Source organism: Colletotrichum abscissum (genome assembly GCF_030869225.1).
Source record: "Colletotrichum abscissum strain IMI 504890 chromosome Unknown Scaffold_12.1, whole genome shotgun sequence".
Classification (NCBI taxonomy): Eukaryota; Fungi; Ascomycota; class Sordariomycetes; order Glomerellales; family Glomerellaceae; genus Colletotrichum; species Colletotrichum abscissum.
In genome coordinates, this window is record NW_026850010.1 from 40,427 (window position 1) to 64,315 (window position 23,889).

The 23,889-nt window shown below is 51.6% G+C and overlaps 11 protein-coding genes across 11 annotated transcripts; 4 read left to right on the forward strand and 7 right to left on the reverse strand.

The window, feature by feature from the left end:
• Positions 1-63: 63 nt before the first annotated feature.
• Positions 64-1,724, reverse strand: CABS01_05795 (uncharacterized protein; the record flags this gene model as incomplete). The annotated part of the gene is made up of 2 exons (XM_060539163.1): positions 64-1,500; positions 1,563-1,724. The coding sequence occupies 2 exons, from the start codon at positions 1,722-1,724 to the stop codon at positions 64-66; spliced, it is 1,599 nt and encodes a 532-aa protein (XP_060404558.1).
• A 768-nt stretch (positions 1,725-2,492) lies between these two features.
• CABS01_05796 (2-dehydropantoate 2-reductase) lies at positions 2,493-3,674 on the reverse strand (the record flags this gene model as incomplete). The annotated part of the gene is made up of 4 exons (XM_060539164.1): positions 2,493-3,068; positions 3,127-3,329; positions 3,420-3,568; positions 3,625-3,674. The coding sequence occupies 4 exons, from the start codon at positions 3,672-3,674 to the stop codon at positions 2,493-2,495; spliced, it is 978 nt and encodes a 325-aa protein (XP_060404559.1).
• Positions 3,675-4,492: 818 nt separating this feature from the next.
• CABS01_05797 (uncharacterized protein) lies at positions 4,493-4,960 on the reverse strand (the record flags this gene model as incomplete). The annotated part of the gene is made up of 1 exon (XM_060539165.1): positions 4,493-4,960. One exon carries the CDS (start codon positions 4,958-4,960, stop codon positions 4,493-4,495), a length of 468 nt encoding a protein of 155 aa, XP_060404560.1.
• Positions 4,961-7,098: 2,138 nt separating this feature from the next.
• On the forward strand, positions 7,099-8,619 carry CABS01_05798 (dihydrodipicolinate synthetase; the record flags this gene model as incomplete). The annotated part of the gene is made up of 2 exons (XM_060539166.1): positions 7,099-8,020; positions 8,399-8,619. The coding sequence occupies 2 exons, from the start codon at positions 7,099-7,101 to the stop codon at positions 8,617-8,619; spliced, it is 1,143 nt and encodes a 380-aa protein (XP_060404561.1).
• A 218-nt stretch (positions 8,620-8,837) lies between these two features.
• CABS01_05799 (acetyltransferase) lies at positions 8,838-9,164 on the reverse strand (the record flags this gene model as incomplete). Its single annotated transcript, XM_060539167.1, has 1 exon — positions 8,838-9,164. The coding sequence occupies one exon, from the start codon at positions 9,162-9,164 to the stop codon at positions 8,838-8,840; it is 327 nt and encodes a 108-aa protein (XP_060404562.1).
• A 443-nt stretch (positions 9,165-9,607) lies between these two features.
• On the forward strand, positions 9,608-9,873 carry CABS01_05800 (uncharacterized protein; the record flags this gene model as incomplete). Its single annotated transcript, XM_060539168.1, has 2 exons — positions 9,608-9,683; positions 9,716-9,873. 2 exons carry the CDS (start codon positions 9,608-9,610, stop codon positions 9,871-9,873), a joined length of 234 nt encoding a protein of 77 aa, XP_060404563.1.
• A 900-nt stretch (positions 9,874-10,773) lies between these two features.
• On the forward strand, positions 10,774-11,617 carry CABS01_05801 (2-deoxy-D-gluconate 3-dehydrogenase; the record flags this gene model as incomplete). The annotated part of the gene is made up of 2 exons (XM_060539169.1): positions 10,774-10,905; positions 10,958-11,617. The coding sequence occupies 2 exons, from the start codon at positions 10,774-10,776 to the stop codon at positions 11,615-11,617; spliced, it is 792 nt and encodes a 263-aa protein (XP_060404564.1).
• A 603-nt stretch (positions 11,618-12,220) lies between these two features.
• Positions 12,221-13,542, reverse strand: CABS01_05802 (galactonate dehydratase; the record flags this gene model as incomplete). Its single annotated transcript, XM_060539170.1, has 4 exons — positions 12,221-12,974; positions 13,026-13,137; positions 13,207-13,316; positions 13,367-13,542. 4 exons carry the CDS (start codon positions 13,540-13,542, stop codon positions 12,221-12,223), a joined length of 1,152 nt encoding a protein of 383 aa, XP_060404565.1.
• A 1,258-nt stretch (positions 13,543-14,800) lies between these two features.
• On the reverse strand, positions 14,801-16,660 carry CABS01_05803 (uncharacterized protein; the record flags this gene model as incomplete). Its single annotated transcript, XM_060539171.1, has 4 exons — positions 14,801-15,389; positions 15,452-15,707; positions 15,761-15,880; positions 15,943-16,660. The coding sequence occupies 4 exons, from the start codon at positions 16,658-16,660 to the stop codon at positions 14,801-14,803; spliced, it is 1,683 nt and encodes a 560-aa protein (XP_060404566.1).
• A 784-nt stretch (positions 16,661-17,444) lies between these two features.
• On the forward strand, positions 17,445-19,410 carry CABS01_05804 (uncharacterized protein; the record flags this gene model as incomplete). Its single annotated transcript, XM_060539172.1, has 5 exons — positions 17,445-17,574; positions 17,635-17,738; positions 17,803-18,600; positions 18,653-18,874; positions 18,934-19,410. The coding sequence occupies 5 exons, from the start codon at positions 17,445-17,447 to the stop codon at positions 19,408-19,410; spliced, it is 1,731 nt and encodes a 576-aa protein (XP_060404567.1).
• A 297-nt stretch (positions 19,411-19,707) lies between these two features.
• On the reverse strand, positions 19,708-23,539 carry CABS01_05805 (chitin deacetylase 1; the record flags this gene model as incomplete). Its single annotated transcript, XM_060539173.1, has 5 exons — positions 19,708-20,952; positions 21,015-21,630; positions 22,554-23,312; positions 23,363-23,438; positions 23,494-23,539. The coding sequence occupies 5 exons, from the start codon at positions 23,537-23,539 to the stop codon at positions 19,708-19,710; spliced, it is 2,742 nt and encodes a 913-aa protein (XP_060404568.1).
• Positions 23,540-23,889: the final 350 nt, after the last annotated feature.

A 23,889-nucleotide genomic window follows, 5' to 3' on the forward strand; every position in this document is an offset into this window, starting at 1 on the left:
TGTTAATCATCAACTACTAGGTATTTTGAAACGCTCTAAACACTATCCCTATAGGTTTTTGTCTTAATAGACGTACACAAATTCATCATTCTGGCGATCAGTCAGATCCATGAATGCGTTATCTCCCAACTGAGCACCAGCCTCATCATTCTGTGCGCTAACGTAGTGGTGCTCCATGCTGAGATCCTTGATCTTTCTCGGCTTGCCGTTCGCCACTCTCTTGCGCTCCTGCATCTTATTGGAGACGAAGAGGTTGATGACCTGCATTCCAATGACGGCGAGCAAGGCACAGGTGATACCCATGACTTTGGTGAGACCAGGCTTGTACTCGGGCGCATCCTTGGAGTTGAAGAGAAGGGGGCCGATGATGTTGCCGGCGGAAGATCCAGCATTGTACAGGGACATGATGACGGACTTCTTGGTGGTACCCGCAATGTTTGAGATCATCCAAGAGACGATGAGGGGGTTGCCGCCGAAGAGGAAGGCAAGCATGTAGTACGCGGCGAGGAGAGGGGGAATGCTGTTCCTAGGAAGAACATAGAGCATGACCGCGCCAGTAAGGACAGGGGCGAGGACGGCCGCGAGGAAGGCTGACTTAATGCGGAATCGGTGGGCGAGGTAGGAAGCCGGGAAGATGACAATAAGCTGCACGAAACCAAAGGGGATGTTGAGCAGGGAGCTCTTCATGCTGTCGAAGCCGAAGCCAGAAATGACAATGGGGCCGAAAGTGTTTGTCACAGCTGCGGTGACATTGAGGCACACGGCCATACCAACGAACAGCCAGCTCTTGGGCTCGTAGAGGGCCTCCCAGACTTGGCTCCACTTGAACTCGTTCCCTCCCGTGCCGGTCTGGTTGGCGCGAAGACGCTCGATGGCCTGCAGCTTCTCGTGCTCGGTAAGGAATCGGGCAGAGGGAATATCGCTATCGAGGAAGTACCAGACGACGGGGGCGGTGAGGACGGTGATGAGACCGACAAAGATGAAGAGAATCTGCCACGAGTGGATGGACCCGTTGATCTGACCCAAGCCGTACGAGACAGAGGCGGCAAACATAGTTGCAAGACCGTTGGTGCCGTACCAGCATGCCACACGCATGGGCTGCTCAGCGCGACGGTACCACTGCGAAGTGATGACAGAGAAAAGAGGAAGGCAGCCGGCCTCGAACAAGCCCAGCAGGAAGCGGGTCGCCAAGAGACCTGCGTAGTTGTGGCATGCAGCCATGCACACCTGCGCGATACCCCAACCCAAGACCAAGGAGGGCATCAGGATGCGGTGTGGCACCTTGACAATAAGCCAAGAGGAGAAAGGCTGCCATGCGAGCTGAGCGATGGCAGCGATGGAGCTGACCATGGAGTATTCATTTCCGGTCAAGTTGCAGTCGGTTCTGAGGCCATGGATGGCGCCGTATCCGAGGACGGACTTGTCGAGGATCTGGAGGAAGTAGACCCAGATGAGGATCGAGAGGATTCGCTTATCGGTCTTTCGGCGGATGCGTTTGTTCTAGAGTAGTCGAGTCAGCTCCTCTTCAATTTGATAAGACCCTGAAAACTAGGTCGGCTTACATCTTCCTCTGTGACCTCGATTTGTTGATCACCAATAAGGTTCGCCGCGCGGTCGGCACCCTTGGCAATGTTTTGGCCCTGATGCTTGAGCTGTTCGACGTCCTCGGTGTTGCGATGCTCAAGCTGAGACACACCGTCTCCAGTCTTTGATGCGGTGTCCATGTTGTTTATTGGCGGTAAGCTGCTCTCTTGATGAAAGGCTGACTAAGAAAGAAGACAGGAATTCAAGAAGAGAGAACCGGCTTCTCCCTTGATGGTCCAAACATCCAGTCAGCCAAGATGGGCGGCGATCTCCTACCATCTTATACCTAGACCCTGTTTATCGTCGTATCGCCGGCCGCGTCGTAGGCCGCTCAGATGTTCGGCGAAAAGCTCGAGCCAAGTTCGTCATGAGCAACATTTGACCGTACGAGGTGCATCTAACCCATACCATCTCATCCAATAATTGCTTTAGATAGGCGGATGTGAGAGGATCCCCCCATGGGGACCTACCCGTTCCCCTCAGTCCAGCACCGCGCGCTAAGCAAGTTTGTAGGTTGGCATGGCACGCATGGCTGGCACCGCGTGGAGAGACCAGACGAAAATGGCACTAATTCCCCTCACGAACCACACGTTGCCCACCTTCGGGAGGTGGGGACGGAATGTTGGGGATGGAGAGAAGTCCGCGTGCGGTGAAGGGCGGGCTACCTGACTAGCCGTGCATAAAACCGTACACAAATGGGATAATTATGACCTAGTGCGGCCTCGCCTGGACAGACCTCGGCGGTGTCTTGCAAGTTGGAGGTGCGAGAGAGGACTGACAGCTTGATGCCCCCACGCAGAGGCTGAGGATTAACTTTGGCACCAAATAAGGATGACCATGGTGTCTGTCAACTGACCCGAGACTGTGGACGTGTTCAGCTTTGCTATACTCTTTTCAGATGAGATTATCTAGTGCCCGGACTCCCTGAGAAGACGAAGGTTTGTGCCCATCAAAATCACATAGATGGTGTCTAGCGTTGGGGTAGCTATCCCTAGTTCCTTGCCCTTTCGGTAGGGGTAACCGAGGATAATGTCCACTTCCATCGGCCGACCGGCTTTGAAGTCGTTTTGCATGCTGCTGCCGATGGGGTGCATAGCCAGGATCTTGTTGATCAGCTTGTCGACCAGGTCGTAATCGATAGGCACCTCGCATGCCTTAGCAACATCGATAACTTCTCTCATCAATCGTTGGGTCATTGGGGTAGCGTCTGGCGAGGAGCTAAGCCATGAATGCGTGTCGAGTAGTGTTAATGTCGTGAGCGAGTTCCACGCTGCATTCCAAACAACCTTTTCCCAGCGCTGTACTTGGATATTGGGCACCACCTGGAATACTGTCCTGCCCTCTGTCAATAGAGATGCAAATTCGTCCAGTCGCTGCTTCTCCACTGCCTGGTCGGTATCATTCGGGTACAATCCTATTTGCATGTCCTCGGACTTTGTGTGTTTGATGTGCCCAGGCTGAGGCTGAGCGGCTCCAGTCCAGGTCTGTCTCATTAGTATAAGCTCATCCCAGGTTCTTGGAGACTCTCCCCCCGCGACTCACCACGCATGAGATAATTGTTGTGTGGGGGAACGCTTTGCGGAATGGCACTTCGTTACCGACACCATTCTGAATAATGACGATCGTGGATTTCTCCGCATCAACTGCCGGGGCAATTTCCGCGGGGACTGCATCCTGGGTGATGGCTTTGTGAGCGCAGACAATGTAGTCAAACTTCGCTTCCGCCTCTGCGGCATTCCTTACAACTTGGGGGTATTAGCTTTGAACAGCTGGATGAACAGGGTTAAGGCCATAATTTCGCTCCCCATCGGCTACCCCGGATTTCATGTGCATACCTCTGTAAGGGCGAACGTTATGCTCTCCATGGTTTTCGCTCGCAATAACGATTCCATTTTCCTTCACTGCGTTATAATTTGACCTAGCAACAACCGTTAATCTAACACGCGGTACTCTGCTTAGAATAAAGGCGTAGAATGATCCAATGCTGAACAGATGGTGTCAGCTTCTCATCCGAATAGGAATTCAGGGTGAGTGACCCACGCCCCCAACCCGTAGAGGAGGACCTCGATCTGCTGGCCTTGTGCAGTCATTATCGAAGTCTTGGTGCTCGTTGGACCTTGTTTCGGCGCAAAGACTTCGGTTGGCGTTCAGCTGTGCTCTGTAGCATGCACTTCTGGTATGGTCCCCTCACTCGACCTAGTATTTGTACACTAATCCGTCAGATTCCTGTTGCGAATACCGGCCGGCAACTGACTTCAGCCCCCGATGTTCGGTGCGGAGGCGGAGAAGCCACCAGGGCACCTACCCCAGAGATTCCTTCGCTGTGACCTTCAGATCGGCGAACCTTGTGTTGTGTGCCCGTGTATCGTGGGGGAACGGGCGAGGAAGACTCCTTGGGGGTTAGATGGGGGTCGCCGGGCGTTGCATCCGGGGCCTGTGACCAGGGGTTCGGAGAGGTGTCCGACGTTGCGCCCCATCACCCCATCTTTCCCCCTCATTTCTCGGCCATCGTCCTGGTCCGACGCGGGGAAGCCGGTACTGAACCTTCTTTTCTGGAGGCCTCAGTGTGGTGAATCTCGGTCGACCTTCGTCTCGGGTCCGTGGGGTATTCAGGGGGGCTTCAGCCATTTCTTTGTCCTTTGGAGCATGATATCATCGGTGCGACTGATGAGTTCAAAGCGCGTAGCATCGTGTCTACTCTGCCCCTGGGTGGATTTGCGCTGCAAGACGGCGAGGAAAACGGGCCAGGTAATTGCACGCAGAGAAGAGTTTTCGCTCGGCATATGTGACTTTGAATCATGTTAAATTTGACCATAGTCCTAGTAAGCATGGACATGTTGCTTTCAATTATCTAGGTGCTTGACTCGTGATTTTGTGGTTGCGTACTGTCTAACCGCAACTCTCTCCTTCACCGTAGTTGTGAAGAAGACTTCTTCCTCTCCAACTTTTCGCCCCAAATTCTCGCACAATTCGCAATCTGCAACGCTGTCTCTCGGATTCTGGTAGCTTGCCGGACAAGCCTGCTTCTCTCCGAAGGCGTTTTGGGTGTCTTCCCAGGATCTGATTCTTCCTCCTTAATCGTATGACCCCATTCGTCTGCCGACCTCGCCACTAATCGAGCCGCGTCTTCGATTTTCTTCCCCGGTGGCTCTGATCCGTCCTCAGTGAAACATTCTTGGGGTTGCGTTGCGATTACGCCCGCAATGAGGTTCCACACAGCAATCAGATCCTCCTTTGGTATGGATGGTGATATCGTCGCGGAGATGGACCGTCGTTCGGCGGAATAGCTCCGTACCGGCCTCGACGATGATCCTGGCCGATCTGATGTGCGTGCCAGCAGACAATTGCTGCACGCACCGTTGTAGATGCCCGGCATTTTGACGCACTCTGGTGAGATCCCGTCTCCCCTTCGGCATTTGGAGCATTGATCCTCAGAGCCTTGCAGGTCTCCTCGCTCATGAAGCATAATTGCTTCCAACACAGGCGTCTGTGAGATGTCTGGTGATGCCCGGCCGGGCCTGACCCTCCAGGCCCTCCGCACTGGGAGAGGACCCAGAATCTTCATGGTCTCTGTAGGCGTGATTGATGGTTGTAGGCCTTGATCTCCAGCATCTTGGGCAGTTTCTGGAGCTGCGTCTTTGATGTTTTTGTGTCGTCCTCTGTGCTCGTATGATCCTTGGCGATTCCTTACCCCGCTATGTGCTGGTGCGGTCTTCGAGCTGATCTGACCAACGCTTGCTCCTGCTCCCGTCCGGACTCTCGATGCCAGTGTTGTAGAAGGCATCGTACCCTGTTCTTTTTGTGTAATTTCTCCCGCTCTGGCCAAAAGTCGAAGCGTAATATCTGCGATTTCCCGTTCATCGCCCATTACGCTCAGGCAAATGGGGGCATATCAAGAAGAGTGATGCTGTTTAACCAACCGACCGAACCACAGAACATGAAAGGAAAAATAAACAACCCACCAGGGAAAAAAAAAGATTTCAACCTCGTGATGCGGACCAGGTGGTCCACATACTCCAACGTACGAAAAAGCCACTTATAAGTTCCGGTGAAGAAGCCCGAAGTCTTGCCCCCAGTTACGTAATTCAATTGGTCATCTGTTCTACCGCGGGCGAGCTCGGAGGTGGTGGGTGATTGGCCGTCAGGAATTGCCGTGACTGTCAGATTCATGAGACGTTCTGGACTCTTGGAGATCTGCTGTCTCTGCACTGGGGGAGTCAGGCACTTTTGGTTCTGGGTCTGGCTCCAAGCGAGCCCTTCGTCCACGCCTTGTATGATCGGGGTCCCCATGGAGGGTATACAGCGGGATACAAAAGCGCAGCATGGCTCCCAAATGAACCCGGGAGAGAAGGGTGTTCGTCCAATTCAGCAACTATCCCACTAGTCATCATGTGCTATTCCCCGATTGGACCAAGTGGCAATATCGGGCTCGTTTTTCCGTTGCCAGTGTGGGAGGCTCGCCCGAGAAGTCGGGAATGGCAACCCATCCCCGCGGAAAGATGCCTCGAGTGTCTCACCTGGTCGCGCATGCAAAGCTGAGAGAGCGGCCCTGGGCCGCCGAGGCGCCTGGGGGTTGGTCGGGAGCAAGGTCACCAAGGAAAGGTTGAGAGGGCCAACGTGGGTTGGGTTACCGAACATAGCCGGGCCAGCGTCGATCCATTTGCAGAGTGTGAGATGAAATCTGACCGGACATACGCCAGGCCGGGTAAGGGTTAGCGGAAGCGCAAGAGAAGCGAGATGGGTTTGTTCTACTTTTGGCTTCGTACCTCGCATGGTCGCGTGCAAACAAGAAACAACAACACCCCCACGGGGAAGAGCAAAGTCTTTGGCATATGCTGGTTTTTCTGCGTCACACAAAACAATGGTCTCCAACCAGCGACAAATTCAGCGAAGTCGCGTGTGTAAGGAAAATAAAACCACGCCGGTTTCCACCGCGGATGTCACCATCTCGACTGATCAACACGCTGATTCCGTCCCGGAACAGTCCAGATACATGATCTGCTTGGGCAAACCATTGTGGAGAAGAAACAGTGGAGTTTGATGGGGTTGGTAGGTGGGAAACCCAGAATTATTTGGTACCAGAAACCGCCCCCCGCGGGTTTAGTCTCCGACACTTTCGTTTCCTCCGTTCTGTGGGGGGTAGGGAGGAGGCTTTTCGATGGCTTCGGACGACGAAATAGTCTACCATTAGACTCGTCTTGGAAGAGGTGCCGGCGTGGGGGTTCGGACTACGTGGTTACATGGGTCGTTCCTACGGCTTATGTTACCTATTTTCGTGCCTGACTTACACCGACGCAAGGGAAGGGGGCGAAAGTCGATCCCATGATCATCCATGTTGCGCTGGCCTGTCTGACTTCCTTGCATTCTGAGTTTGGATGGGTTCTTTGTTACAAAAGCTTTGTTCGCGAGTAAGCTAATTTACCAAAACTCTCCTCACATCCCACCGCTGCTCCTGCATCTGCTCCCGCAAACTACTTGCTCCCTCGTGCCACAAACCCGCAGAATCAGTCCACAATGTCTCCCTCAGCAAACGGCGGTCCCGCCAGTCACAATGGCAACGGCACACAGCACGGAGCACGGCCGGCTCTGACTCCCGGCCTCTACGTCCCGACCGTGGCATTCTTCCGCTCCGACGACTCAGTAGACGTCGAAACCACACGCTCCCACGCCGTCCGTCTCGCCTCAGCCGGCGTCGCGGGCCTTGTGACCCACGGCTCCAACGGCGAAGCAGTGCACCTCGACCACGATGAGAGACAACTCATCAACCGCACCACACGAGCCGCGCTCGATTCAGCAGGAAAGACAGAACTACCTCTGATTGTCGGTTGCGGCGCGCAGTCGACAAGGGAAACTATTCAACTCTGCAAAGAGGCTGGTGCATCAGGAGGCGACTATGCGCTCGTCCTCCCACCAGCTTACTACGGTGGCCTCCTCACCACCGACCTCATCCTCCAACACTTCCGCGAAGTAGCAGACGCAAGCCCGATTCCTCTTCTCATTTACAACTACCCTGGCGCCTGCAGCGGCCTCGATCTCAACTCAGATACCATCATCAACCTCTCGAGTCACCCCAACATTGTCGGCGTAAAGCTGACCTGCGGTAACACTGGCAAGCTGGCTCGGATAGCTGCTGCTACAGCCCCCAAGAAGGGCGACAACAACACGACACCATTCCGGACATTTGGCGGTAGCGTCGATTTCACTCTGCAAACACTCGTCGTCGGTGGCCATGGCATCATCGGTGGAACCGGAAATATTGCACCTCTTGCTTGTGTGAGGCTGATGCAGCTTTGGGATGAGGGCAAGTTGGCAGAAGCGAGAGAGCTGCAGGCAGTTGTGGCCCGCGGTGACTGGACTGCTATCCAAGGAGGATTTGTCTCAGTCAAGGCAGCATTGCAGGAGTACTACGGCTATGGAGGGCTTCCGAGGAAGCCTTGTACATTGCTCGAGGGAGAGAGCCTGACAAAACAGGTTGACGGATTTTCAGAGTTGATTCAAGCTGAGAAGGCATTGCAAAAATAGATGCTTGTAACAAGGTGGGTTTTGGCTTAGGTTTCAAGAGAATCATAGCGTATTGATCATTGAATGAGCTTTCACCTAAACATACTGGCAAGACAAGTGTTGGAATGAATGACAATGGTCGCGTCCCAATTCCCCGTCGACAAATTGAACGTCACTTTGTCGCCTACTGCATGCACTTTGGCTGATATTAAATGGATTGGTTGGGGAATCTCCCAACCTAGAAATGGGTGCTGTACTAGTCCGACGATACGGGGCGCCTCTTCAATCTTTCCGTCTTGATGCCTCTGCATAGATGATGTTGTTCGATCCTCTGATACAGCTTCGACAAAACACTCATTGCGGTTATTCTTGCTTCAAGATCATAAAAGCCCTGTAAACGCGCCCGTTTCCGCCGTATTTAGTATCATCTTGGAGAAACTCTATTCCGATCACGAAGCCAAGGCGCTTGTAGAGGTCCACCCCGTCCTCCATAGCATGTATGAAGATGGCAAGGCCCAATTCTTCGGCTTTTGATATGCCACCTTTGATCAAAGCAGTGCCTATGCCTTTGCCTTGGTTGTCCGGATGAACTGCCAGGTAGTCCAGTCCTACGTGACGAGCATAATAAGCACTTGGGAGATGGAAGCCGCAAGTTAGAGGAAAAACACACGCATATAAGCTCTTCTACTTAGAATTTCATCCTCCGCCTCCCGAATAGGGACAAGCAAATCGTCCGACTCCTCGTTAGGATCTCAATGAGCTGTCACGGCAACGCGCTGGATCTCCGCTTCTTCCTCTTGGCTGACAGACGGAACCACGGCATCGGGCCAAGCCGGGGCCCCGCCGATGCTCTTGGCGTGGGATGCGGGCAGATTCCACCGGGCATATCCCACTATTCGCCCGGTGACGGAATCCACGGCCTTTTGATGTCGCTTCGTATCGGGGTCACTGATGAGGTTTCGCGGCGTTCGCTTGGCTATCTGCATGATATGGTACTCAAGGGTCCGATGGCACCAGGCGAGCTGCCAGTAGGGGTCTGCCCAGAAGGCGGGGATGTTGTTTCTGGTCAGCCAGCTCATGGCTGTCGGCCACAGTGCAGCCCGTAATGATGATTTTGGATGTAGTTTCCATCGCTTCGACTTCAGAAAACAGCGCAAGACCATGCTGGTTCTTTGGGCTGAAGGACCGCAGCAAAGCGATATCTTGGGAGCTCATGACATTTTTGGACAACGTAGTCACTTGGTGGGTTTTCTGCCGTGGCCCGGCTATCGGCATTTTGGAACTGCATACAGCACCACCCCTGCATGCCAGGCATGAACCAACATATCAGCCTGACTGCTATCTAGCTCGGAGTTCAGCCAAGTTTTCGAACGACAATACAGTCCTTTGGAACAATAAAAGGGCGTGTAACAGAATTGAAGAAGCTGTTACGGATCGAAAGACACCTGCTTAGTAAACCTTCTATCTCGAAGGGCTACAATGACTCACCATCTGGGATTTGAGACTTTCGTTGAATACGTTCATGTATCGAAGCCGAAAGCTGTTCTATAGAGCCTCAACACTCTGCCTCTTCACCCTGATGCAAGCTGTCGATCCTTCTACAGCTATGATGCAGGTTTTCCTTCTACAGCTATGATGCAGGTTTCTAGCACTCACAGACGGCGACAGGCTGGAGAAGTCCGTCTGCCTTTCCCCGCCTTACCCAAGTCTCCAACGCTCTCAGAACAGTGTCGCGTGACCGTCATTCTCACCTCAACTCGTGATGATTCATCTCGTTGTCTTGCATAAACCTCCTTCCTTCTCTTTTCACTTGTCGTCAAATGATCACCATGGCAATTCTTGTCATCCATCACCCAATGAATACCGCCTCTTCAAACCCCGCATCAAACCCCGTGCTTCGTGCCCCGACCTAATCGCGACTAAACTCTGACGACGTGCCAACAAGGCCAGACTATCCCCGGAAGAGGAAACGAGCTGACCCCCACGGAGGGCTCTATGTATATCTGGCTTGTCTGGCGTTTCTGTTCGGGGCCTAGCCCGACGTCCGAGCGGCTCTGCGGGTCCGGATCTGCGGGGCTGACCCCCATCCATCCCGTAATTCATGCGGGGAGCGGGTCGGACGCGAGACCACGAATCCGCGAAGAGGTTGTGTGTACTTGATCGGAAATGGTCTGATGCGTCTCTGATGGTTGCTCCCCTCTCTTCTCTCAAGGCTTGACATCTCAAGTCAGCTTTCCCCGCAGGTACCTCAACTCGCATCCTACCGTACGAGACGGCGCACGAATCACCTGAGTTTGGCTCCATGCAGAAACCCGTTTCGAGCCGACAATCGAATCTAGTGTAGCTGGCGGCAAATCATGCGGGGACGACTGGGCACCGACGTGGGGGTCTATGAACGTGTCGTAGGTAGATGGGGGGGGGGGGGGGGGGGGGGGGTGTGATGAGGCGACGGGGATCGGTCGGACGGAGGGGGTGGTGAGGTGCGTGGGGGAGGGGCGGCGGGGGGGGGGGGGGGGTGGGTGGGGGGGGTCGGTTGGGGGGGGGGGGGGGGGGGGGGTGGGGGGGGGCGAGGGCTTTTGATCTCCATGAAGCTCATCAGGGTAGTAACTCCAATAAGCATATGAAGAATATCCAGGAGGAAAGAGTGTTGCAAATTGTTTGGCAACATTTACTCAGACAACCGCAACTATGCCGACTATTCTGGAAAAGCTCTTCTCTCTGGAAGGCCGCACAGCCGTGGTCACGGGAGGTACACGGGGAATTGGCCAGGCCATGGCAGTATCACTTGCAGAAGCAGGATCAGATATCATCCTCATCCAAGTAAGAAAGCATGACCACGTAAATATGTAGCTTGACGTTAACAAAAGGAAAGAGAGACGAAAGCAACACTGAAACGAAAACACAAGTCGAGGCTCTGGGCAGAAAAACCTTCATCTACACAGCAGACCTTTCAAATCAAAAGGAAGTGGAGAGCTTGTCGAAGCGCATCTTAGCCGATGGCCACGATGTCAGCATTCTAGTCACCTGTGCCGGCATTCAACGCAGACATCCCGCGCACAAGTTTCCCATGGGCGACTGGGACGAGGTCCTCCAAGTCAACCTCAAGACAGTCTGGACTCTTTGCCGAGACTTTGGCGCTTACATGCTCACACGCAGCCCCAACTCGATAAACGGCCACCGTGGTAGCATCGTCAACGTGGCGTCGCTCGTCAGCTTCCAGGGAGGCATCACGGTGCCGGCCTACGCAGCGGCCAAGGGCGGCATAGCACAGCTGACCAAAGCGCTGAGCAACGAGTGGGCGAGCCAGGGTGTTAACGTGAATGCCATTGCGCCTGGGTATGTTGCAACAGATATGAATGAGGCGCTGATCAATAATCCGGAGAGGGCGGCAAGTATTCTGGCCAGGATCCCCGCGGGAAGATGGGGTACCCCGGATGACTTCAAGGGTGCCACAGTGTTCCTTGCGGGGGCGGGGAGTTTGTACGTTTCGGGAGAGCTGCTTACTGTCGATGGGGGCTGGATGGGCCGATGATACTTGAAGCTGTGTACTTAGTCAAGTAGAGATGTGAGAATACAACATAAAGTAACACCTGGTCCAGAATAGTATCGACATGATCTGCAAACTAAAGCACTGCTCATGGGACGGCATCTTGAGCTGAGTGAACCCCACGTCTTGATGTGTCTTGTATACAACGGCACTTGCTTTCCCCGCTTGGCCACAGGTCTGACTGACGCTCGATTCCAGATGGGCGTGGAGCCAGGAAGAACTCCTCTGTTTGAACATGGTGTGATGTGGCGTGGGGGTTCGGACATTTTCCGATCCTCTGATGGTGTAATGTCATGCATTTACGCACATAATCCCGAGGTTGGATATGCTCTGACCTCTAGAGTCAAATAATGTCGAGTGGCAAGAGGACCGTAAGCAAAACCCTCCAGCAATGGCTCAAAGCACAACTGAACTCACGGAAATGATTTGGAACAACTTGATCGGACTATTGGAAGTGATATACTGGCAGTGATTTGGCAAATAATGCGCTTCCAGATAACTGTCATATATCGAGGAGTGCTGATGACAGCAATTGGACTAATTCAGTTGCTAAAACTACAATATAACTTTAACCATTGAGCCGCCCAACTACCATTCTCTGATGCTGCCGTCGGGGCCATGGAAAACCTTGCACTGCCACGGCTCTGTCTCTTTGGAAATTTTGATAACCATCTCCTCGTCGATATCAATGCCCAACCCGTAGCCCGTCGGCGCTTTTACATAACCGCCCTCGATATCGAACACCGTGGGATTCTTCAGATATGTCAAGAGATCGATATCTCCTGCCTCAGTATTGTAGTGCATTCCCAGACTCATCTCAAGAATAGAAAAGTTGGGCGCTGATAAGGCGACTTGTACGCTTGCCGCAAAGGCGACGGGACCAAGGGGGCAGTGGGGTGCAATTGCCACATCATAGGCTTCGGCCATTGTAGCGATGCGCTTTGTTTCGGATATACCTCCAGCATGAGCAATATCCGGTTGAAGGATGTCGACGCTGGCGTCCTCTAGGAAGCGTTTGATGTCCCATCTCGTGTAAAGACGCTCACCAAAAGCTATCGGAATCGTCGTCTGATTTGAGAGCTGCTTGATGGCTTCCGGGTGCTCGCAAAGTAGGGGCTCCTCGATGAATAGGGGCTCATATGGTTCTAGAGCTCTGGCCAGCTGCTTTGCCATGGCCTTGTGCAGGCGGCCGTGGAAATCGAGACCAGCGTCGAGACCAAGAGCCTTGACCTGTTTGAGACGCTCCACTGTGTCTTTCAGGACTCTGGGAGAGTCAACCCAGTTCATGTCCTCTGTTGCGTTCATCTTGACGCATGTCAGACCTTGAGCAATGCGCTTTTTCCTGAACGGATTATTAGTATCGTAACTTCCTGCCGAATATCGGGATACTTACGCTGCGGCCTCAACATCTGATGGTCTGTCGCCCCCAATCCAGCAGTACACTTGAACCTTGTTGCGGACCTGGCCGCCCAGTAGCTCGTAAATGGGAACTTTCAGGTTGCGACCTATAGATCATGACTAATTAGACATTTTTCTCGGCTATGTGGAGTCTTCGTGTAGAATATTGCACACACCTTTCAGATCCCACAACGCAATGTCAATGCCTGACATTGCTGACATGAAGACGGGGCCTCCTCGATAGAAGCCATGGCGCCAGAATGTTTGCCAAATGTGCTCAATGTTGCTGGGCAGAAGTCAGACAAAGTCTTACGAAAATTAAGTTGAATACTTTACCCTGCTTCAAGACCGACTATCCTAGGGATCATCTCCTCAAGACAGCCCTCAACAGCCAGATCATGACCCTCGAGCGTTGCCTCGCCCCAACCATACTCGCCATTCTCGTCGGTGATTTTCACCATGAGCCAACGAGGCTTTACGCGGTAATACCGCACGGACGCAATCTTAGCCATGATGTACTAGAGGACGGGAATGGCTCAATAGTGTTCAGATGATTCGAAGCTGGTCGTGATAGAACTCAATACAGTTCAAGCAGTCATGAAGCACATACAATCATTCATGATTCATCCCATTCTTAACAATGGCCCCCGCATCGTGAAGCTCTGCCATGCAGCGGTACATGTGTAACAATACGATCCACCAGGCCTCAAGGATTGGGGTCACCGGGTATGCCCTCCACGTCTGGCGTTGGCGGTTCATCCCCCACGTCTGGCACGACCCCCACCGAGGCTGGCACAATTGTTCAATACGTGGAGGAATCGTGGAGAATGCATGGGGAAATCCACGATCTCCACCCATATTACGGGCCGCGGCCCAACGCGGTGTTGTTCCCGTTCCACGTTAGACACAAGTTGTCCGGCTCGGACAATCTAGTCATGCATTTCTTGTTCTCGTGCCTCGTGCTCACCTCATTATCCACACATGAAATTGTGCGCCCTAGCTCGTTCCCAAACATGGTAGTTTCTTTTACGAACCGATTCCGTGGTGTGGGTTTGTCATGACTCGAAGGGATCTAGCTGGCACGGCTGACGCCCGCTGATGTGTTGGGTGCAGCGGAATTGCTCCGAAAGCTCACAAACATGTCTCTAATCACCTTCAACGTCAAGCAACTGTGCTGCCGAGATATGGCTATTTGACTGGCTAGGTAGGTACTGAGGCAATCAACGTAGTGAGACAATCAACTGACTGCGAGGAGTACGGATAGACGGGCATTTGTGGCTGCATAATTCCTTCAGGTAACCCAGGTACTCAACTTAGTAGGGTGAGGTACCTTGTTTCTCAGCAAGGGGCTGCTGAAGGGCAGCTCATGCCAAGATGTTGAGGATTTTGTGAAGAGCCACATCGGTGTTCATACCGAAGCTGTGTGTGTCGCCGCGCATCCGGGTGGATACTGATTCATTGCCGTTCGAGCAACTCTTCTTACGCTCCCCCGCCAGGCCCGATCGGAGTTGGCCTTCCGCCGACACTCAAGAGGCGACTGACACCGTGAGACAGAAAAGTGGCGTCGTTGTGAAAGCGGCTGATTTGCCCACACTTTGGATCATTTATAGGTGTCCAATCAGCGATGAGTTTTGATAGCCGACGCGTATTCTTACGTTCATCTCCAATCCTCCGTCTATTAGTCTATCATTCCACATTAGTCGTCATCTAGTAGTTCGCATTTTATCCCGATCTCATCTTTTCTCTCCACCTTGCAATGATCATGCAGTCTCACGTCCTCCCGGGTTGTTGCTGTGGTGCGCTGGTGCGCTGTGCCAGCACTTGCTCGTGGCTGTCGTGGTTGCCATCATGTGAGCTTTTCTCACTCGGGTGTCCCATTTCTTCATCCCTACTCTCACTGAACGTGTCATCTGGCTTCGCCTCCTCGATCGGATGCAAGCCTCTGTCTTTGATCAACAGACAGCCCACCAAGCACAACCCAATCAGTGGTATCTGAAGAATGAAAACTGCTCGACTTGCCGCCATGTATGCGTCGAGGACCGCGGACTTATCTTGCTCATTCAGTTGCGGTATCGAGTAAGTACTGCTGGCGAGGTCCTTGAAGCCTGAAGGCAAGTTTGCTCGCAAAGTTGCTTGAAGCACTGCCGCGGAGACGGCTAATCCGCAAGCACCACCGGCACATCGAAAAAAGTTGCGATTTGAGGTGATGACTGCCCGGCGAGACTTGATGGAGTGCGCCTGCAGGGCCACCAGCGTTGGCTGGAAGATGAATCCGACACCAATGCCGATGATCAGCAGAGGAATTACGATGATTCCAGGCTTGGTATTTCGGTCGAAAATAAGTGTGAGACCAGCTCCTCTATGTCATTTGTCAGATAGATGCAAACGTAGTAGCCGAGATCGGGAAAGCCCTCGACTCACAGTGTCCAGAGGCCAAAGCCTGCCCAGATCACTTCTCCATACCGCTGAGTTCTCGATATGTACTGTCCCGAGATGATTGAGAATACGGATTGACAAACAACTAAGGAAACATAGATTCCCGCCGAATGAATGACCGAGAATTGATGAGCGTTCTGGAGATACAGCGGGATGTAGTAGAGATATCCTTGGTACGCTGCTCCGAACAGAAATGACTGTGCCAAGAGGACAACAACAACCTTGTTCTTGAAGATGGGAACTGTGTATTGTTAGCTAGCACTCGGGGACATCTTTCTTGTGGACGAATATTACCTGGCATCATCGGAAGCTTGGCGAACTTCCACTCCACAATGACAAAAGACACAAGAGCAAGCGCCCCTATTGTCAACATGCTGATAACCATTGCTGAATTCCATGGAAAATATGCGCCACCTGGCAGACTTAATCAGCTTTTGCTCTATCAATGCACGGGATCGAGCCGAGGAATAACTTACCTCCAGAGATGGGAATAAGCAGCAAAATAACGCCGGCCGACGAGGTGAATGAGCCTGCATAGTCGATCTTTCTGACACTCTTCATGAAGTCGTCATCTGGAGGCTTAGATGGCAGGAAGAAGTATGAGATGATACCGACGATAACACCGAGGGGTGAGAGCATCCAAAAGAACGCTCTCCATGTTGCCCTCTCAACAAAGGCGGCAGCAAGAAAAGGGCCGAGAACATTTCCAAGACCAACCATCGAGCCCAAGATTCCTTGATACTTGCCTCTTTGTTCCAAAGTAACGACATCGGAGACAATGATCATGGCGAGATTCGTGATACCGCCTCCGCCGATGCCCGCAACGCCACGGAAGATGTAAAACATTGTCGCATTCTGTGAAAGCCCACAGAGCAAGTCTGCAATTGACAAAAGACCGATGGCACTCAGGAATACGGCTTTTCGGCCGAAAATATCTGAGAAACGCCCGTAGAGCATCTGAAATGTCGTGTTGGCGATGAGCGATGACGTACCCGCCCATGATATCGTATCCTCCGCGTTGAGGTCCGCAGCAATCGTTGGCAAAGTGATACTGATGCCATTCTGGTCGATGAATGAGACTAATAAAGTCACTGCAAGGGTTGCAAAGACAACTAGGAGTTTCTTCAAAGGTAAGATGTTTGTCTGGTCGTGGAGAGCCTTTTCGGCCTTGGTTGTTTCCTGATCGCCCCTCATGCTGCAACCCTGGGTAGTCGATCGCTTGGGACAAAGTACAACAATTTCGATGGCAAGAATATCAGCGTAAAGTATGGCCGAGTGATTAGGAAGCTCCAAGAGAATATGCGGCTGAAACTATGAGTAAAAGAACCAGCGCATGAAAACTTTTCGTGAGACAATCCGACGTTGAGAGCGGATACCAGCGTCCGGAGGAGCCAAGACTCGGATCACCGCCGTCAAAGATTGGTCAATCGGCCTCATCTCGGCTCCGGGTTCGGCAGCGAAAAAACTGGGCTGAAAAGTTGAAGGGGGGCGAATTCAACGTTGACTATTGAAAAAATGGGTGCGTCATGGCTAGGCCAGACCAACAAGGGATTTCGGCAAGTTTTGAAGCGATGGACTCCACAAAAGTCGTTGCTGGTCGGAACGTCCGATGCCGTCGGCTGGTCGCCAATGTGGCTCGCTTATCATTCTCGGCGGATGTCCGACGCTATTTATCCCGCATGATTCGCTCACCTGGAGACCATGTTATCAGAAAGTATTCGCTCGTCTGGTCGATAGAATGTGCCAATTTGACAGCTAAGCTACTTCTTATCGAAAGGTTGAGATGGAGATGAGATAGCGGCATCAAGGGAAAGGCAGCTTTCAGTCATGATAACGAAATACAACCTCAACTTGATAAATAAAGTAATGACGGAGATAAATCGCAACTTGACATGAAACTTCGTAAGGTGTGTTGATAGTACTGGTCGAAAGGCACAACAAGTGTATCTGGAATTATTTAAACAATTTACACTGAGCGATGATGTTTTTGACGAGGCTCACAAGAGCTTGCTCGTCCCGGCACGAGTTCAAGCAATTCATCCAAACCAAAGAATATCCCGAAGAGGGGACGGCGTACTTCAACGAAGATTTGCTACCTACTCCTTCAGGTCAGTTGTCATTTGAAAGCTTTTCGACACAATGAGCAAATAGCTAATTTTTCTCTGAAGAGCATCGAAGTTGGACAGCTTTACACTTCTTCACGTACTACTTGACCCAGACATTTTCTCCAGGCTCTTACAATCTTGGAGCAACTCTCATCTCAATTGGCTTAGTATGTTGAGTCTAGTCTCTACCGTACATTATACTATGAGGAGTCTCTTACAATCAATGCGCAGCAATGGTGGCACGGCATGATTGCAGCCGTGATCGGCTCCGCTATCCTCAGCGTTGTGGTTATCCTCAACTCCCGCGGTGCAACTTGCTATCATGTTGGATTCCCAGTTTACGTTCGCGCTGCTGCCGGTGTTAGCGGTGCAAAACTATTTATAGTCGTACGCGCCTCCGTCGCCGTCATCTACTTCGCAACTCAGTCATTCTATGGCGGTATGCTCACTTCAGTGGCCCTCAGGGCCATATTCGGCTCCGGGTGGGATAATATTACTAACCGCCTCCCGACAAGCGCGGGGATCACTTCCAAGAACCTGTTGGCATTCTTCATCTTCTGGATCATGCAGTTTCCGGTGATGTTCATCCATCCGACTATTCTTCGACACCTATTTGTGGTGAAGTCCGTGGCTACAACTGCAGGTCTAGTCGGCGTCCTAGGATGGGCAGTACATGCGAATGGAGGGAGCCTGGGTGGTTTTAACTTTGGAGCAAAGTCTCTAAGCGGCGCGGCACTTGTGTGGCCCATGATCCAAGCTATTAACAGCGTCATGGCGGCCCTCTGCCCGATCCTGGTCAACCAACCTGATGTCGCTCGGTACGCTACACGTCCAGCACAGGCAACCTGGTCACAAGCCATTGGTATCCTGGTCAGTAAGGTGCTCGTCATGTTTCTGAGCTGTGCCACAACTAGTGCGGCTGCTGGTGTTCTTGGCAAGAGCTATTGGAACGTCTGGGATCTCTACAACGCTATCTTGACTGAGTACTGGGGTCCTGGAGCCCGCGCTGGGATGTTCTTCGCTTCCACGGTAAGATGAACATCGTTCAGAGCGGTTTTCGGTTTGCTAATCGGTGTATCAGGGCATGATTTTGGCGATTATCGCGACCAATGCCGGCTCAAATTCCCTGCCTGTCGGTGCTGATACCAGCGGGCTGTGGCCGAGGTATATCAACATTGTCAGGGGTCAGGTGATATGTGCTCTGCTTGCACCCCTTTGTGTACCGTGGAAACTTATCGCCAGTGCCAGTTCCTTTCTCACTTTCTTGGGGTCATACACCGTTTTCTTGATGCCGACCTGTGGTGTAAGTACAAGTAGTCTTTATCCCTACAAGAACTCCCCGTCGTATTAATGAATCTTCAGATCATGGTTGTAGACTACTGGATCATCCGTCGAGGAAACTTCCACGTTCCAAGTTTGTACACAAAAGTAGAAGGCGCTCCTTACACGTACTACAAAGGTTGGAATTTGCGCGCGGTCGCCGCATGGGTTGCTGGCGTTGCGTTCACTGTACACGGCATTGCTGGAAATCTTGACCCCGACTCCGTTAACCAGGCAAGCAAGAACATGTATAAGCTCGGTTTCCTACTTTCTCTCGCAATGGGTTCGCTAGTCTACTTCGTAGCTTGTTCTATCTGGCCCATTCCGGTTTATCCACAAGAGCTGGAGTCAGAGCTAAGCACGGGCTTTGAGAGCATGGCGCCATCAGAGGGTTTCTTTCCCGGAGAGAGTGTTGATACTATTCGTGGAGTCTTTTATGCCGTTGAGGAGACTGAAGTCAAGCAGACTACGGGGAAGAGCGCCGGCGCTGAGTCTATCAGCGAGAAGTATACGGTTTAGAATAAGGTGTGGTCAAATACTACTTACTTGGATAACAAATTTTGTACGTTTCATTTCGTCAGATTTTCGCGTCTTCCAAACAAACTGGTCTAACTTCTTAATGGAATTATCAAGAGTCTTCGATTACTTGTCTTATCACCATAAAATCACCGTTGAAATTTGCCCCAACTGGTGAAAGGTTTCGACAACCTTTTCCCAGAAAAGATATCTTCTGCTAAATGCAAGGGACCAGACAGTACTTCCATTGTATTCCAATTCAAAGAGAACCTTTTTTAGATTTGATTCGATTCAAATGCTCTATTCGTTCCAAGTGCCTGAAAGACTCTGTAGTAACTCAAAATTCGGCATCCAGACAGGACTTGCACCTTCTGTGTCCTGATCGATCCAATTTGCAAGCTCTGCAACCATCGGCCAAGCGCCCTCAAACTCCCCAAGCGCTATTCCACCGTCTTCAGACATCAAGAATTGATTGTAAGTGCTATCAATCGGACGCGTCGTGGTCTCGTTCCCACTGAGGTCAGGATTTTGTACTCCACGGCTATCAGCCGCACCCGGTGCTTTGCCGGCTCTCATTTGGGCCGAGGCCATCTCAGCAAGGCCAGCCTCGTTGTCCTGAAGCTTTTCCATGGCTGCATTGACAAGCACCTCGAATGCGTCTCGGTACTTACGTACCCAGGGAGCCCTCTCGCTCATGACGAAGAGCACTAGGGAGCAAGCTCTGATATCGTTTGACACAGCCACCGACCAAAGGGCATTACCCTGGGTCCAGATTCCATACACGAGAGTGACTCCTGCAACAAAGACTGTTTGGACTGCGATGAAGCTGTGGCCGTAGTCTAGCGTCTGATGCAATCTCTTATGTGCTTGGCATATGTCACCTGCGGCTCGCATGCACAGTCCGTAGAACGGGTCTGTTGCTGGTAGTATCGGCAAAAACGGCTGTATCAGAAGACGGAGCGCACGATTATAGAGCAGAAGCGCATAGTTCAGATCTGGATGACCTGCAGGAATCCAATCCGTCAGAGAGTCCCGCCAGGATTTGAGTTGCTGATGCAGCCGGTCTAGTTTGGGCCGGAGTGCGTCCAAAGTCTTGTCCGTACGATAGACCGAGTGATGAATTTTGGACTCGATTCTGCGAAGCTTAAAAAGAACAAGTGCCAGAGTGATGTCGTTCCCGACAAGGACCGAAGCAGATGGGCTCCCGTTGATGATGGTATTCGGAAGCTCAACGTCGATCTGGTTATCTGCGATGCTTAAAGGCCGACCCAGCGACACTGCTATGGTTCTTTCAAGAGAATAGACAGACCAAAAAAGCCTGCGTCTTCTTTGAACGATAGGACCATCAAGATTTTGTTCATGTGCCGCACGATGTAAGCCGAGATCGATTGATGTTCTCATTGCTAGGCCAATCATGTACCACAGCCCATGACTAGATGTTGACCGAAGATGGAACATCACGAGTAACGTCATTGCCTCGATGTTCTGAACTGTTCTCGACTCTCTGGCTGCTGAGATATGCTGTAAAGCAGTGATATAGAGAGCCTTCAGGAATGATGTCAACAATCTCAAACTTAAGGTACTTAATAATGGTGTCAAAAGCATACCTCTGGAGATAACACTGGCCCCCTTTGCGTCAATTGCACTAAAGTTGCCCCCATAGCGTATACAAGGTACAACTTGAAGATACCGAAGCGTTCAATCCTTGTAAGAGTTTGTGTTGGTTTAGCAGCCAGAGTCATTCTCTCGCTATGCAATTTCCACAACTCCTCTGGCTCCAGGAAAGGGTACTTGGAGTGCAGCTGAGACGTGTACGCTTTGAGCATTTGAGAACCCTGCTCATCACTTGGAGGTTCCTTGACACTATGAGCCAAAAGATCTTCCACTGTGATGCATCTCGGACTGGGATTGATGCAGTTAGCTTGATTGCCTGTAGTGCCATCCTGTATGTCTGGCAACATCTTATTCCAGACAGTCGCTTGAACCATCTCGCCAAGATTCAGGGCTAGGGATAGTCCAGACGAGGGTCCAACATAAGCCGGCGCCTCGAAGTTTCCTAGCGAGACGTGTGCTACAACGTCACTGAGGGCATTTTTGTCTCTACCCGACGGAACCGAGTAGTTGCTTGCGGTTTCCCTTGGAGTTGTGGTTGCTTCTGGGGTAGGGACTTGGGCTAGCTTGTTCTCCAAGAAAGCTACTCGCTCTTCGAGAGCTCGTGTGTATCTGCATCGGAGTTCAGTCTACATACATTCGATCGAAACTTGTCAACTTGATCGGTATCGAAGGACCAACTACTTACGCAATCGATGAAGCATCGTCGGAGACATCTGTCTTATCACACTGTGCTCCTGATTTACGACAATTGGAGCAAATAGGATATTGGTCGTCACACTGGACCTAGAATCAGAGGAAAACGTCCTGCGTGCAATCTTGATTGGCTCTGGGTAAGCACCTTCTGCTTACGACTTTTGCATCTCGTACATGCAGTCCTGCCCCTCTTCCGGGGGTTCACAGCTACAGCCCCGGGCGTGGCCAGGGGCGGTGATACCGAGTTCTGAGTTTCGGACGTCATGCCCGTCCTTCAATGCCAAGGTTTGTTGCGCTGCCCAAAAACTTCGTTCGGATGATAGGGGCGGAGATCCGATTTACATACTTGTCGGATCCTCCTGAAATTTGCCGATGCCGCCTGAGCGCAGTTGATTGTTGGGACTAATCCGTGCAGGGCTAGTCTCTTCGGACAACATCCGATTCTATGGACAGTCACCTCCGATCGGAGGTTCCGACCATATTTGTGTCAACTGGCCGTTTTCGGCATTCGACCGTCTCGACAGGGTGCTTTCTGGCCGAAATCTGAGAATCCTAACAACAAGCGGTGTTTGGTCGACAACCTATTGCGCGACGATTATTCGCGTTATACCATTTGTTTCGGCTAGTCTACGTCTATTGGTTCTGACCCCGAGCTAGTTCTCGATTCCAATGAGCCTGAGAAGGCTCACACGGTCAAACAGTTTGATATTGACTACATACATTAGATTCATTTGCCCTTCATCCACTTCCTGTTTGGCTCGTATGGAAATTCTGCTCTCATGTGTTTGGCGATATCTCGTCTCGTTGTAACCCAAACTCCTTCTTTTTCCGCAATGTACTTCATGAACTTCATCAAAGCCTCCGATCTGCCTGGTTTGCCAATGATACGTGTATGCAATGGAATGTTCATCAGCTTGCCGCCCTCTCTGTACAAGCAATCAAAGGTGTTCTTCAAATACTGCTCATACGTCTCCGCAACAGAGCTGCCAAAGCCGGGCGACATGTGAAATTTTCCATCGTTGCAATCATAATTGTAGGGGATAAGCAGCATGCCTTCTCGCTTCTCCTCTGGCAACTCCTTCTCCCATGGTAAGTCGAGCCAGTAAGGAACATCATCGTTGTAGCATTCAGAAGACCAGAGAAACTCTCCTCCAAGACTCTTCCATACTTCCGGGAATAGCGAGGGGGTATTGGGTGTACCACGGCCAAAGTAAGCGCCGACAGGCATCTCACCTGATACTTCCTTCAGCATCAGGATGTTCTGTTTGATGTATTCCTTGTCCTCCTCGAGTGAATAGTTCCAGATATCCAGCCATCTGAGTCCGTGGCAAGCGATTTCGTGCCCGTCTCGGACCAGCGCCTTTGCAAAGGTTGGGTTACGCTTGAGCGCGTGCGCTACAGCGTAAGTAGTGAAGCTCCAGCCAAACTCTTTGAAGAGACGGATAAGACGCCAAGAGGCTGAGCGACTGCCATACTCAAAGTCTTGCTCAGCATTGAGGTACCTGGCGCCTTCTTTGTAGCCACCGGATGCGCCTTTCTCCCATAAGTAAGGTTCTGAGAAAGGGTCTCCGTCCAATGTGCTTCGTTCTCCGCCTTCCCTAATCATGTTTAGTGACAATATCATCGAGTTGGTGATAACCAAACCTACTCATAGTTGAGGACGAAAGAAACCGCGATACGGGCACCATCTGGCCATTTTGGATCGAAGCCCTCCTCGCCGAAACCTAAGGGTTATTGTATCAGTAATCGCGACTACGCTGAAAGTAACAACAGACTCACCCTCAAAGTCCCGGGGTATCTGCAAGCTTTCTTCGACATGAACCATTTTGTTAAGTGTAAAGATTAATCGGGTTGTTGATGATGGATTCCAGTCACGAGAGAGAATGTGAAACAGTCGCTTTTACTAGTTATTTGAACTGGCACATAACATTTTGAAAGAAACATGAATGCATAAAGGCGCAGCCATGATATACATCCAGCTCAAGGAAATGCTCTTCGATTAAGGTATATTCACCGAGGCCAATCAGGCGTTATCGCGATATGCTTGATACCAAGCGGGGTATTCCTGATGGTGGGGAGATCCTTCACGAGATAAGGCGATGGCGGGGAATGCCTACCGCAGTAAGCACCTAAGATGCGTTTTACTGCCGGTTCATTACCTCCGATCGCTTGATA